General features: G+C 45.1%; 1 protein-coding gene across 1 annotated transcript in view; it reads right to left on the bottom strand.

Moving 5' to 3' along the window:
- Positions 1 to 637: 637 nt before the first annotated feature.
- Positions 638 to 13,315, bottom strand: part of LOC109883780 (lysosomal alpha-glucosidase-like) — a 44,148-nt gene continuing 31,470 nt past the window's right edge. The window contains exon 21 of the mRNA XM_031814015.1: positions 638 to 6,099. Within this exon, the coding sequence (XP_031669875.1) occupies positions 6,037 to 6,099 (63 nt within the window). The 3' untranslated portion in view covers positions 638 to 6,036. The remainder of the gene's footprint in view (positions 6,100 to 13,315) is intronic.

Here is a 13,315-nt window from a genome sequence, read left to right on the forward strand (position 1 = left end):
CCTCAGGACTACCTGGCATGATGACTCCTTGCTGTCCCCAGTCTTCCTGGCCATGCTGCTGGTCCAGTTTCAACTGTTCTGCCTGAGGCTATAGAGCCCTGACCTGTTCACCGGACATGCTACCTGTCCCAGACCTGCTGTTTTCAACTCTCTAGAGACAGCAAGAGAGGAAGAGATACTCTCAATGATCAGCTATGAAAAGCCAATTGACATTTACTCCTGAGGTGCTGACCTGTTGGCCATTTATGAAGATTTGAACATCTTGGCCATGTTCTGTTATAATCTCCACCCGGCACAGCCAGAAGAGGACTGGCCATCCCTCATAGCCTGGTTCCTCTCTAGGTTTCTTGCTAGGTTTTGGCCTTTCTAGGGAGTTTTTCCCTAGCCCCCGTGCTTCTACACCTGCAATGCTTGCTGTTTGGGGTTTTAGGCTGGGTTTCTGTACAGCACTTTGTGGCATCAGCTGGTGTAAGAAGGGCTTTAAAAATAAATTTGATTAGAATAAAAAGGCATATTTGATGGGTGCAGGATTATGCTCCAGCCAAGCAGTAGTAATACCTGGATGAAACTAAACTACACCCAGGTATATAAGTCCCTCCCATCCAATCATGTGACAAACACATCTAAAACAGACACATGGGAGTCAGGATTCATGTTTAATCAAGGCATCATTTGAAACGAGCATCTGTCTGAGAATGTCCCCGTTCAACATAACACAAATGGAAATCGAGAGGTGGGCATTACAGCATCAACAGTCATTATTCATGCCAGATAGATACACCCAACTGGCAGAACCGGCCAATACAAGGCCAGTCATTATTCATGCCAGATAGATGCACCCAACTGGCAGAACCGGCCAATACAAGGCCAGTCATTATTCATGCCAGATAGATACACCCAACTGGCAGAACCGGCCAACACAAGGCCAGTCATTATTCATGCCAGATAGATACACCCAACATAAGGCCAGTCATTATTCATGCCAGATAGATGCACCCAACTGGCAGAACCGGCCAACACAAGGCCAGTCATTATTCATGCCAGATAGATACACCCAACTGGCAGAACCGGCCAACACAAGGCCAGTCATTATTCATGCCAGATAGATGCACCCAACTGGCAGAACCGGCCAATACAAGGCCAGTCATTATTCATGCCAGATAGATACACCCAACTGGCAGAACCGGCCAACATAAGGCCAGTCTTCCCTTCCACAGTTTTCATTATACCGCTTGAATAGAACAGGACAAATAAACACATTTGTCAAACAACATTTCAACCAATCACTTTCAACCAATCAATTTCAACCAATCACTTTCAACCAATCAATTTCTACCAATCAATTTCAAAGGGCAAACGTTTCCATAATGCTTCAAATGTCAAACTACAATCCTCATTATTTAGCAAAAGGCAGTTGTATGTCTGAGAAAGCCTGACAATACTTTAATCTCATTGTTTTAGAGAGAAAGACCCTGTTTTAGAGTCACAGTAAAGAAGTTAGAAAACAAACTAACTAGAATTCTAGTTTTAGAACAATGTAGATGTGTAGAGGTGTTCTGAAACTATCATTCTAGAACACAGTTAAAACAGAGCTGTTCTAGAGGTGTTCTGAAACTATCATTCTAGAACACAGTTAAAACAGAGCTGTTCTAGAGGTGTTCTGGAACTATCATTCTAGAACACAGTTAAAACTGAGCTGTTCTAGAGGTGTTCTGAAACTATCATTCTAGAACACAGTTAAACCAGAGCTGTTCTAGAGGTGTTCTGAAACTATCATTCTAGAACACAGTTAAAACAGAGCTGTTCTAGAGGTGTTCTGAAACTATCATTCTAGAACACAGTTAAAACAGAGCTGTTCTAGAGGTGTTCTGAAACTATCATTCTAGAACACAGTTAAAACAGAGCTGTTCTAGAGGTGTTCTGAAACTATCATTCTAGAACACAGTTAAAACAGAGCTGTTCTAGAGGTGTTCTGAAACTATCATTCTAGAACAGAGTTAAAACAGAGCTGTTCTAGAGGTGTCCTGAAACTATCATTCTAGAACACAGTTAAAACAGAGGTGTTCTAGAGGTGTTCTGAAACTATCATTCTAGAACACAGTTAAAACAGAGCTGTTCTAGAGGTGTTCTGAAACTATCATTCTAGAACACAGTTAAAACAGAGGTGTTCTAGAGGTGTTCTGAAACTATCATTCTAGAACAGAGTTAAAACAGAGCTGTTCTAGAGGTGTCCTGAAACTATCATTCTAGAACACAGTTAAACCAGAGCTGTTCTAGAGGTGTTCTGAAACTATCATTCTAGAACACAGTTAAAACAGAGCTGTTCTAGAGGTGTTCTGAAACTATCATTCTAGAACACAGGTAAAACAGCTGTTCTAGAGGTGCTCTGAAACTATCATTCTAGAACAGAGTTAAAACAGAGCTGTAGAAGAGACAGTTTGATCATTCGTAAGGCACTTCCCTGTACCTTCAATATGTCCTGATTCAGTGCAAACAAGCTTGTCAACAACAATATGTACATATCAGTATCAATAACAACAATCACGGATTATTATCACGAAACTCCCCAAAGACACAAACATCCATCTCACCCCATTCTAGTCTTGTTCTGAGGGAAAGAAAAGTTCCTCTCCTTTTAATTGCACATCTTCACCTTTCCTCTGAGAAATGAAAACAGCTAAATAAAAGTTGGCTCTTGACTGTAATAACGACCAGTGGCAGAACGACTAGACTTCATATTTTACTACCTAACCAGTAAAATACACAGGAGGCCTTTCAAAACTAATGCTGGCATCTGGCTCACGGTTGAATATTTTCAACGTATTTCACAAAATGTTCCATCCTGAGAATAAATCACTTTCCTACCGACTAAACTGGCATTTCCAGTCCAAACTGGAACGGTCCTTCAAAAGCATTATAGAGCATAAAAACAGGCCTGTCTGGATTTGATTAGAGCTTTGATTAAAAAATTCAAGCCTGATGAGCCCAACATTAAAGACATTTACTGAGCCCTACATTAAAGACATTTACTGAGCCCTACATTAAAGACATTTACTGAGCCCTACATTAAAGACATTTCATGAGCCCTACATTAAAGACATTTCATGAGCCCTACATTAAAGACATTTCATGAGCCCTACATTAAAGACATTTCATGAGCCCTACATTAAAGACATTTCATGAGCCCTACATTAAAGACATTTCATGAGCCCTACATTAAAGACATTTAATGAGCCCTACATTAAAGACATTTAATGAGCCCTACATTAAAGACATTTCATGAGCCCTACATTAAAGACATTTCATGAGCCCTACATTAAAGACATTTCATGAGCCCTACATTAAAGACATTTCATGAGCCCTACATTAAAGACATTTCATGAGCCCTACATTAAAGATATTTAATGAGCCCTACATTAAAGACATTTAATGAGCCCTACATTAAAGACATTTAATGAGCCCTACATTAAAGACATTTAATGAGCCCTACATTAAAGACATTTCATGAGCCCTACATTAAAGACATTTACTGAGCCCTACATTAAAGACATTTACTGAGCCCTACATTAAAGACATTTACTGAGCCCTACATTAAAGACATTTAATGAGCCCTACATTAAAGACATTTCATGAGCCCAAGCCCCAAAACAGTCCAAAATATTGTGCCGTTATCCAATACATACATGCACGACAGAAAAACAGAAAAGCCCATAGATGTAGCCAGCTATGTCCTCTGTTGGGTAAATAAATGAAACTCGCTCCAGGAGGCTTGTTGAGTGTGAACTGTATTACTATACTGTATATTATATGGACTGGAATCACATTGTTCAAACCATGATACAGCTGGAAGAGACATGCAGCTAGTATACATATATATATAGTAGAGGCGAGCTGATTTTATTCTAACTTTGGTAATATAATAATAGGGCCTTACGTATAATTAACAGGCTGATAAATACCTTTCATAACATTTAGTTGATTTAAAGCAACGATATTCGAGTGACAAGCGGTTTTAAAACTCTGCAGCCGCAATAAAAATGACAAATCTTTACAATTAAAAAAACAAGGTGACCCTGAAAGCCAGCTAGAGATGGGTCAATGAGACGCTTATTCAGTCTTTATATTACTGTAGCGTAGGCTGTGCCTCAGTAAATGTAGGCCTACCTGTCACATGGGGGAAAAAAATACTATCACCACCACTATAAAGCTTCACAGAGACTATACCTGTCCCAAATGGCCCCCTATACCCTATATACACAAGGGCCCTGGTCATTAGTAGTACACTATAGGGAATAGGGTGGTATTTGGGACAGACTATTTTTGGCAGTTACAGCAGACAGGAAGGAAGTCGTCCCCTAGACCAGGGGATCGTCAACTAGATTCAGACAGGGAGGAAGTAGTAGTCCCCTAGACCAGGGATCATCAACTAGATTCAGACAGGGAGGAAGTAGTCCCCTAGACCAGGGGATCATCAACTAGACTCAGACAGGGAGGAAGTAGTAGTCCCCTAGACCAGGGGATCATCAACTAGATTCAGACAGGGAGGAAGTAGCCCCCTAGACCAGGGATCATCAACTAGATTCAGACAGGGAGGAAGTAGTCCCCTAGACCAGGGATCATCAACTAGATTCAGACAGGGAGGAAGTAGTAGTCCCCTAGACCAGGGATCATCAACTAGACTCAGACAGGGAGGAAGTAGTAGTCCCCTAGACCAGGGATCATCAACTAGATTCAGACATGGAGGAAGTAGTAGCCCCCTAGACCAGAGATCATCAACTAGACTCAGACAGGGAGGAAGTAGTAGCCCCCTAGACCAGGGATCATCAACTAGATTCAGACAGGGAGGAAGTAGTAGTCCCCTAGACCAGGGATCATCAACTAGATTCAGACAGGGAGGAAGTAGTAGCCCCCAGACCAGGGATCATCAACTAGATTCAGACAGGGAGGAAGTCGTCCCCTAGACCAGGGATCATCAACTAGATTCAGACAGGGAGGAAGTAGTCCCCTAGACCAGGGATCATCAACTAGATTCAGACAGGGAGGAAGTAGTCCCCTAGACCAGGGATCATCAACTAGACTCAGACAGGGAGGAAGTAGTAGTCCCCTAGACCAGGGATCATCAACTAGACTCAGACAGGGAGGAAGTAGTAGTCCCCTAGACCAGGGATCATCAACTAGATTCAGACAGGGAGGAAGTCATCCCCTAGACCAGGGATCATCAACTAGACTCAGACAGGGAGGAAGTAGTCCCCTAGACCAGGGATCATCAACTAGACTCAGACAGGGAGGAAGTAGTAGTCCCCTAGACCAGGGATCATCAACTAGATTCAGACAGGGAGGAAGTAGTAGTCCCCTAGACCAGGGATCATCAACTAGATTCAGACAGGGAGGAAGTAGTAGTCCCCTAGACCAGGGATCATCAACTAGATTCAGACAGGGAGGAAGTAGTAGTCCCCTAGACCAGGGATCATCAACTAGACTCAGACAGTCTAATGGTTCAGGTTAGGATTGTAGGAGGGTAATCTGGTCCTAGGTTAGTATCTAATGGTTCAGGTTAGGATTGTAGGAGGGTAATCTGGTCCTAGGTTAGTATCTAATGGTTCAGGTTAGGATTGTAGGAGGGTAATCTGGTCCTAGGTTAGTATCTAATGGTTCAGGTTAGGATTGTAGGAGGGTAATCTGGTCCTAGATCAGTGGTTAGGTTGGTATCTAATGGTTCAGGTTAGGATTGTAGGATGGTAATCTGGTCCTAGGTTAGTATCTAATGGTTCAGGTTAGGATTGTAGGAGGGTAATCTGGTCCTAGATCAGTAGTTAGGTTAGTATCTAATGGTTCAGGTCAGGATTCAATCCCACCCGGAGCAACATATAGTGTGTCCTACAGTGAGCGTGTTTTGAGCCCTGGTAGTACACTATATAGGGAATAGGGTGCCATTTGGGTCACGGACGTGGGGCGTAAAGCAGTAGAGACGGTCAGGGAAGGAAAAACCATCAACATTCCAAAAGGTCGGAATTCCCAATTTTGGGGGAAAAGCTGCTAGATCCAACTGATGGTGAAGTTCTGGCTGAGATTCAATCCCAGATCTGTTACAGTCAACACCTAGAGGGAGACGAACAGGAGAAACAGAGATACATAAATAACAAAGCACAGATGTCATTTCCCTCTAAACATGGGGAGACTCCACTACTACCAGTCAACTCACACATTTCCCTCTAAACATGGGGAGACTCCACTACTACCAGTCAACTCACACATTTCCCTCTAAACATGGGGAGACTCCACTACTACCAGTCAACTCACACATTTCCCTCTAAACATGGGGAGACTCCACTACTACCAGTCAACTCACACATTTCCCTCTAAACATGGGGAGACTCCACTACTACCAGTCAACTCACACATTTCCCTCTAAACATGGGGAGACTCCACTACTACCAGTCAACTCACACATTTCCCTCTAAACATGGGGAGACTCCACTACTACCAGTCAACTCACACATTTCCCTCTAAACATGGGGAGACTCCACTACTACCAGTCAACTCACACATTTCCCTCTAAACATGGGGAGACTCCACTACTACCAGTCAACTCACACATTTCCCTCTAAACATGGGGAGACTCCACTACTACCAGTCAACTCACACATTTCCCTCTAAACATGGGGAGACTCCACTACTACCAGTCAACTCACACATTTCCCTCTAAACATGGGGAGACTCCACTACTACCAGTCAACTCACACATTTCCCTCTAAACATGGGGAGACTCCACTACTACCAGTCAACTCACACATTTCCCTCTAAACATGGGGAGACTCCACTACTACCAGTCAACTCACACATTTCCCTCTAAACATGGGGAGACTCCACTACTACCAGTCAACTCACACATTTCCCTCTAAACATGGGGAGACTCCACTACTACCAGTCAACTCACACATTTCCCTCTAAACATGGGGAGACTCCACTACTACCAGTCAACTCACACATTTCCCTCTAAACATGGGGAGACTCCACTACTACCAGTCAACTCACACATTTCCCTCTAAACATGGGGAGACTCCACTACTACCAGTCAACTCACACATTTCCCTCTAAACATGGGGAGACTCCACTACTACCAGTCAACTCACACATTTCCCTCTAAACATGGGGAGACTCCACTACTACCAGTCAACTCACACATTTCCCTCTAAACATGGGGAGACTCCACTACTACCAGTCAACTCACACATTTCCCTCTAAACATGGGGAGACTCCACTACTACCAGTCAACTCACACATTTCCCTCTAAACATGGGGAGACTCCACTACTACCAGTCAACTCACACATTTCCCTCTAAACATGGGGAGACTCCACTACTACCAGTCAACTCACACATTTCCCTCTAAACATGGGGAGACTCCACTACTACCAGTCAACTCACACATTTCCCTCTAAACATGGGGAGACTCCACTACTACCAGTCAACTCACACATTTCCCTCTAAACATGGGGAGACTCCACTACTACCAGTCAACTCACACATTTCCCTCTAAACATGGGGAGACTCCACTACTACCAGTCAACTCACACATTTCCCTCTAAACATGGGGAGACTCCACTACTACCAGTCAACTCACACATTTCCCTCTAAACATGGGGAGACTCCACTACTACCAGTCAACTCACACATTTCCCTCTAAACATGGGGAGACTCCACTACTACCAGTCAACTCACACATTTCCCTCTAAACATGGGGAGACTCCACTACTACCAGTCAACTCACACATTTCCCTCTAAACATGGGGAGACTCCACTACTACCAGTCAACTCACACATTTCCCTCTAAACATGGGGAGACTCCACTACTACCAGTCAACTCACACATTTCCCTCTAAACATGGGGAGACTCCACTACTACCAGTCAACTCACACATTTCCCTCTAAACATGGGGAGACTCCACTACTACCAGTCAACTCACACATTTCCCTCTAAACATGGGGAGACTCCACTACTACCAGTCAACTCACACATTTCCCTCTAAACATGGGGAGACTCCACTACTACCAGTCAACTCACACATTTCCCTCTAAACATGGGGAGACTCCACTACTACCAGTCAACTCACACATTTCCCTCTAAACATGGGGAGACTCCACTACTACCAGTCAACTCACACATTTCCCTCTAAACATGGGGAGACTCCACTACTACCAGTCAACTCACACATTTCCCTCTAAACATGGGGAGACTCCACTACTACCAGTCAACTCACACATTTCCCTCTAAACATGGGGAGACTCCACTACTACCAGTCAACTCACACATTTCCCTCTAAACATGGGGAGACTCCACTACTACCAGTCAACTCACACATTTCCCTCTAAACATGGGGAGACTCCACTACTACCAGTCAACTCACACATTTCCCTCTAAACATGGGGAGACTCCACTACTACCAGTCAACTCACACATTTCCCTCTAAACATGGGGAGACTCCACTACTACCAGTCAACTCACACATTTCCCTCTAAACATGGGGAGACTCCACTACTACCAGTCAACTCACACATTTCCCTCTAAACATGGGGAGACTCCACTACTACCAGTCAACTCACACATTTCCCTCTAAACATGGGGAGACTCCACTACTACCAGTCAACTCACACATTTCCCTCTAAACATGGGGAGACTCCACTACTACCAGTCAACTCACACATTTCCCTCTAAACATGGGGAGACTCCACTACTACCAGTCAACTCACACATTTCCCTCTAAACATGGGGAGACTCCACTACTACCAGTCAACTCACACATTTCCCTCTAAACATGGGGAGACTCCACTACTACCAGTCAACTCACACATTTCCCTCTAAACATGGGGAGACTCCACTACTACCAGTCAACTCACACATTTCCCTCTAAACACGGGGAGACTCCACTACTACCAGTCAACTCACACATTTCCCTCTAAACACGGGGAGACTCCACTACTACCAGTCAACTCACACATTTCCCTCTAAACATGGGGAGACTCCACTACTACCAGTCAACTCACACATTTCCCTCTAAACATGGGGAGACTCCACTACTACCAGTCAACTCACACATTTCCCTCTAAACATGGGGAGACTCCACTACTACCAGTCAACTCACACATTTCCCTCTAAACATGGGGAGACTCCACTACTACCAGTCAACTCACACATTTCCCTCTAAACATGGGGAGACTCCACTACTACCAGTCAACTTACACATTTCCCTCTAAACATGGGGAGACTCCACTACTACCAGTCAACTCACACATTTCCCTCTAAACATGGGGAGACTCCACTACTACCAGTCAACTTACACATTTCCCTCTAAACATGGGGAGACTCCACTACTACCAGTCAACTCACACATTTCCCTCTAAACATGGGGAGACTCCACTACTACCAGTCAACTCACACATTTCCCTCTAAACATGGGGAGACTCCACTACTACCAGTCAACTCACACATTTCCCTCTAAACATGGGGAGACTCCACTACTACCAGTCAACTCACACATTTCCCTCTAAACATGGGGAGACTCCACTACTACCAGTCAACTCACACATTTCCCTCTAAACATGGGGAGACTCCACTACTACCAGTCAACTCACACATTTCCCTCTAAACATGGGGAGACTCCACTACTACCAGTCAACTCACACATTTCCCTCTAAACATGGGGAGACTCCACTACTACCAGTCAACTCACACATTTCCCTCTAAACATGGGGAGACTCCACTACTACCAGTCAACTCACACATTTCCCTCTAAACATGGGGAGACTCCACTACTACCAGTCAACTCACACATTTCCCTCTAAACATGGGGAGACTCCACTACTACCAGTCAACTCACACATTTCCCTCTAAACATGGGGAGACTCCACTACTACCAGTCAACTCACACATTTCCCTCTAAACATGGGGAGACTCCACTACTACCAGTCAACTCACACATTTCCCTCTAAACATGGGGAGACTCCACTACTACCAGTCAACTCACACATTTCCCTCTAAACATGGGGAGACTCCACTACTACCAGTCAACTCACACATTTCCCTCTAAACATGGGGAGACTCCACTACTACCAGTCAACTCACACATTTCCCTCTAAACATGGGGAGACTCCACTACTACCAGTCAACTCACACATTTCCCTCTAAACATGGGGAGACTCCACTACTACCAGTCAACTCACACATTTCCCTCTAAACATGGGGAGACTCCACTACTACCAGTCAACTCACACATTTCCCTCTAAACATGGGGAGACTCCACTACTACCAGTCAACTCACACATTTCCCTCTAAACATGGGGAGACTCCACTACTACCAGTCAACTCACACATTTCCCTCTAAACATGGGGAGACTCCACTACTACCAGTCAACTCACACATTTCCCTCTAAACATGGGGAGACTCCACTACTACCAGTCAACTCACACATTTCCCTCTAAACATGGGGAGACTCCACTACTACCAGTCAACTCACACATTTCCCTCTAAACATGGGGAGACTCCACTACTACCAGTCAACTCACACATTTCCCTCTAAACATGGGGAGACTCCACTACTACCAGTCAACTCACACATTTCCCTCTAAACATGGGGAGACTCCACTACTACCAGTCAACTCACACATTTCCCTCTAAACATGGGGAGACTCCACTACTACCAGTCAACTCACACATTTCCCTCTAAACATGGGGAGACTCCACTACTACCAGTCAACTCACACATTTCCCTCTAAACATGGGGAGACTCCACTACTACCAGTCAACTCACACATTTCCTAGGGGGCAAAGGTCAGGATGGATAGTGTCATTTATCAGCCTTGTCGGTGTAGTAACAAACCCCCAGTTCACAACCCATGCGACCCTAAACTGTTCACACACTATTTGATTGGTGAACACACACACACACACACACACACACACACACACACACACACACACACACACACACACCATTTGGTTGGTGGAAACACACACACACACCATTTGGTTGGTGGAAACACACACACACACACACACACACACACACACTCTCTTTTTTAATGAGTGGATTTGGCTATTTCGGCCACACCCCTTGCTGACAGGTGTATAAAGGTGTATCAAGCACACAGCCATGCAATCTCCATAGACAAACATTGGCAGTAGAAAAGCCTTACTGAAGAGCTCAGTGACTTTAAACGTGGCACCGTCATAGGATGCCACCTTTCCAAAAAGTCTAAATGTCAGCCCTGCTAGAGCCGCCCCGGTCAACTAACTGTAAGTGCTGTTATGGTGAAGTGGAAACATCTAGGAGCAACAACGGCTCAGCAGAACGGGAGCACCGAGTGTTGAAGCGTGTAAAACAGCATCTGTAACACTCACTACCAAGTTCCAAACGGTCCTCTGTTGCATCACTACCAAGTTCCAAACTGCCCTCTGTTGCATCACTACCAAGTTCCAAACTGTCCTCTGTTGCATCACTACCAAGTTCCAAACTGTCCTCTGTTACAACACTCACTACCAAGTTCCAAACTGTCCTCTGTTACAACACTCACTACCAAGTTCCAAACTGCCCTCTGTTGCATCACTACCGAGTTCCAAACTGCCCTCTGTTACAACACTCACTACCGAGTTCCAAACTGTCCTCTGTTGCATCACTCACTACCGAGTTCCAAACTGCCCTCTGTTACAACACTCACTACCGAGTTCCAAACTGTCCTCTGTTGCATCACTACCGAGTTCCAAACTGTCCTCTGTTGCAACACTCACTACCGAGTTCCAAACTGCCCTCTGTTACAACACTCACTACCGAGTTCCAAACTGCCCTCTGTTGCATCACTCACTACCGAGTTCCAAACTGCCCTCTGTTACAACACTCACTAGCAAGTTCCAAACTGCCTCTGGAAGCAACGTCGGCACAAGAACGGTTCATTGAGAGCTTCAAGCTTCAAGCGTCTAACATCAGCATGCAATGCCAAGCGTTGGCTGGAGTGGTGTGAAGCTCGCCGCCACTGGACTCTGGAAACGCCTTCTCTGGAGGGATGAATCACGCTTCACCATCTGTCAGTCCGACGGACGAATCTAGGTTTGGAGGATGCCAGGAGAACGCTACCTGCCCCAATGCATAGTGCCAACTGTAAAGTTTGGTGGAGGAGGAATAATGGTCTGGGGCTGTTTTTCATGGTTCGGGCTCCTTAGTTCCAGTGAAAGGAAATCTCAACGCTACAGCATGCAATGACATTCTAGATGATTCTGTGCTTCCAACAGTTTGTGGAAGGCCCTTTCCTGTTTCAGCATGACAATGCCCCCCCCCCATGCACAAAGCGAGGTCCATTCAGAAATGGTTTGTCGAGATCGGGTGGAAGAACATGACTGGCCTGTACAGAGCCCTGACCTCAACCCCATTGAACACCTTTGTGATGAATTCGAACGCCGACTGCGTGCCAGGCCTTATCGCCCAACATCAGTACCCGACCTCACTAATGCTCGTGGCTGAATGGAAGCAAGTCCCCGCAGCAATGTTCCAGCATCTAGTGGAAAGCCTTCCCAGAAGAGTGGAGGCTGTTATAGCAGCAATGTTCCAACATCTAGTGGAAAGCCCTCCCAGAAGAGTGGATGCTGGGGGTCTCCCAAGTGTCGGGGCAGGCTAAGGCAGTACATGTGTCACACTGGGAGACCCACGAGGTGACGCACAATCGGCCCAGCATCGTCGACGGTTAGGGGAGGGTTCGGTGCGGTTGGCTTCCGGGTTCAGCGACCAGTGTGTCTAGAAGCAGTGGGACTTGGCAGGGTTTCAGAGGACGCACGGCTCTCGACCTTCGCCTCTCCCGAGTCCATATGGGAGTTGCAGCGATGGGACAAGACTAACTACCAATTGGATATCACGAAATTGGGGAGAAAAATATCATCATCAGAGGAGAACTGTCCGTGCACGACGACTACATTTACAAATGGCACCTTGTGCTTTTCTACTATTATAACTCAACGACTACATTTACAAATGGCACCTTGTGCTTTTCTGCTATTACAACACGACGACTACATTTACAAATGGCACCTTGTGCTTTTCTACTCTTACAACTCTCAACACGACGACTACATTTACAAATGGCACCTTGTTCTTTTCTGCTATTACAACTCAACGACTACATTTACAAATGGCACCTTGTGCTTTTCTACTATTACAACTCTCAACACGACGACTACATTTACAAATGGCACCTTGTGATTTTCTGCTATTACAACTCTCAACACGACGACTACATTTACAAATGGCACCTTGTGCTTTTCTGCTCTTAC

The sequence above is a fragment of the Oncorhynchus kisutch genome, unplaced genomic scaffold (genome assembly GCF_002021735.2).
Source record: "Oncorhynchus kisutch isolate 150728-3 unplaced genomic scaffold, Okis_V2 Okis06b-Okis10b_hom, whole genome shotgun sequence".
Classification (NCBI taxonomy): Eukaryota; Metazoa; Chordata; class Actinopteri; order Salmoniformes; family Salmonidae; genus Oncorhynchus; species Oncorhynchus kisutch.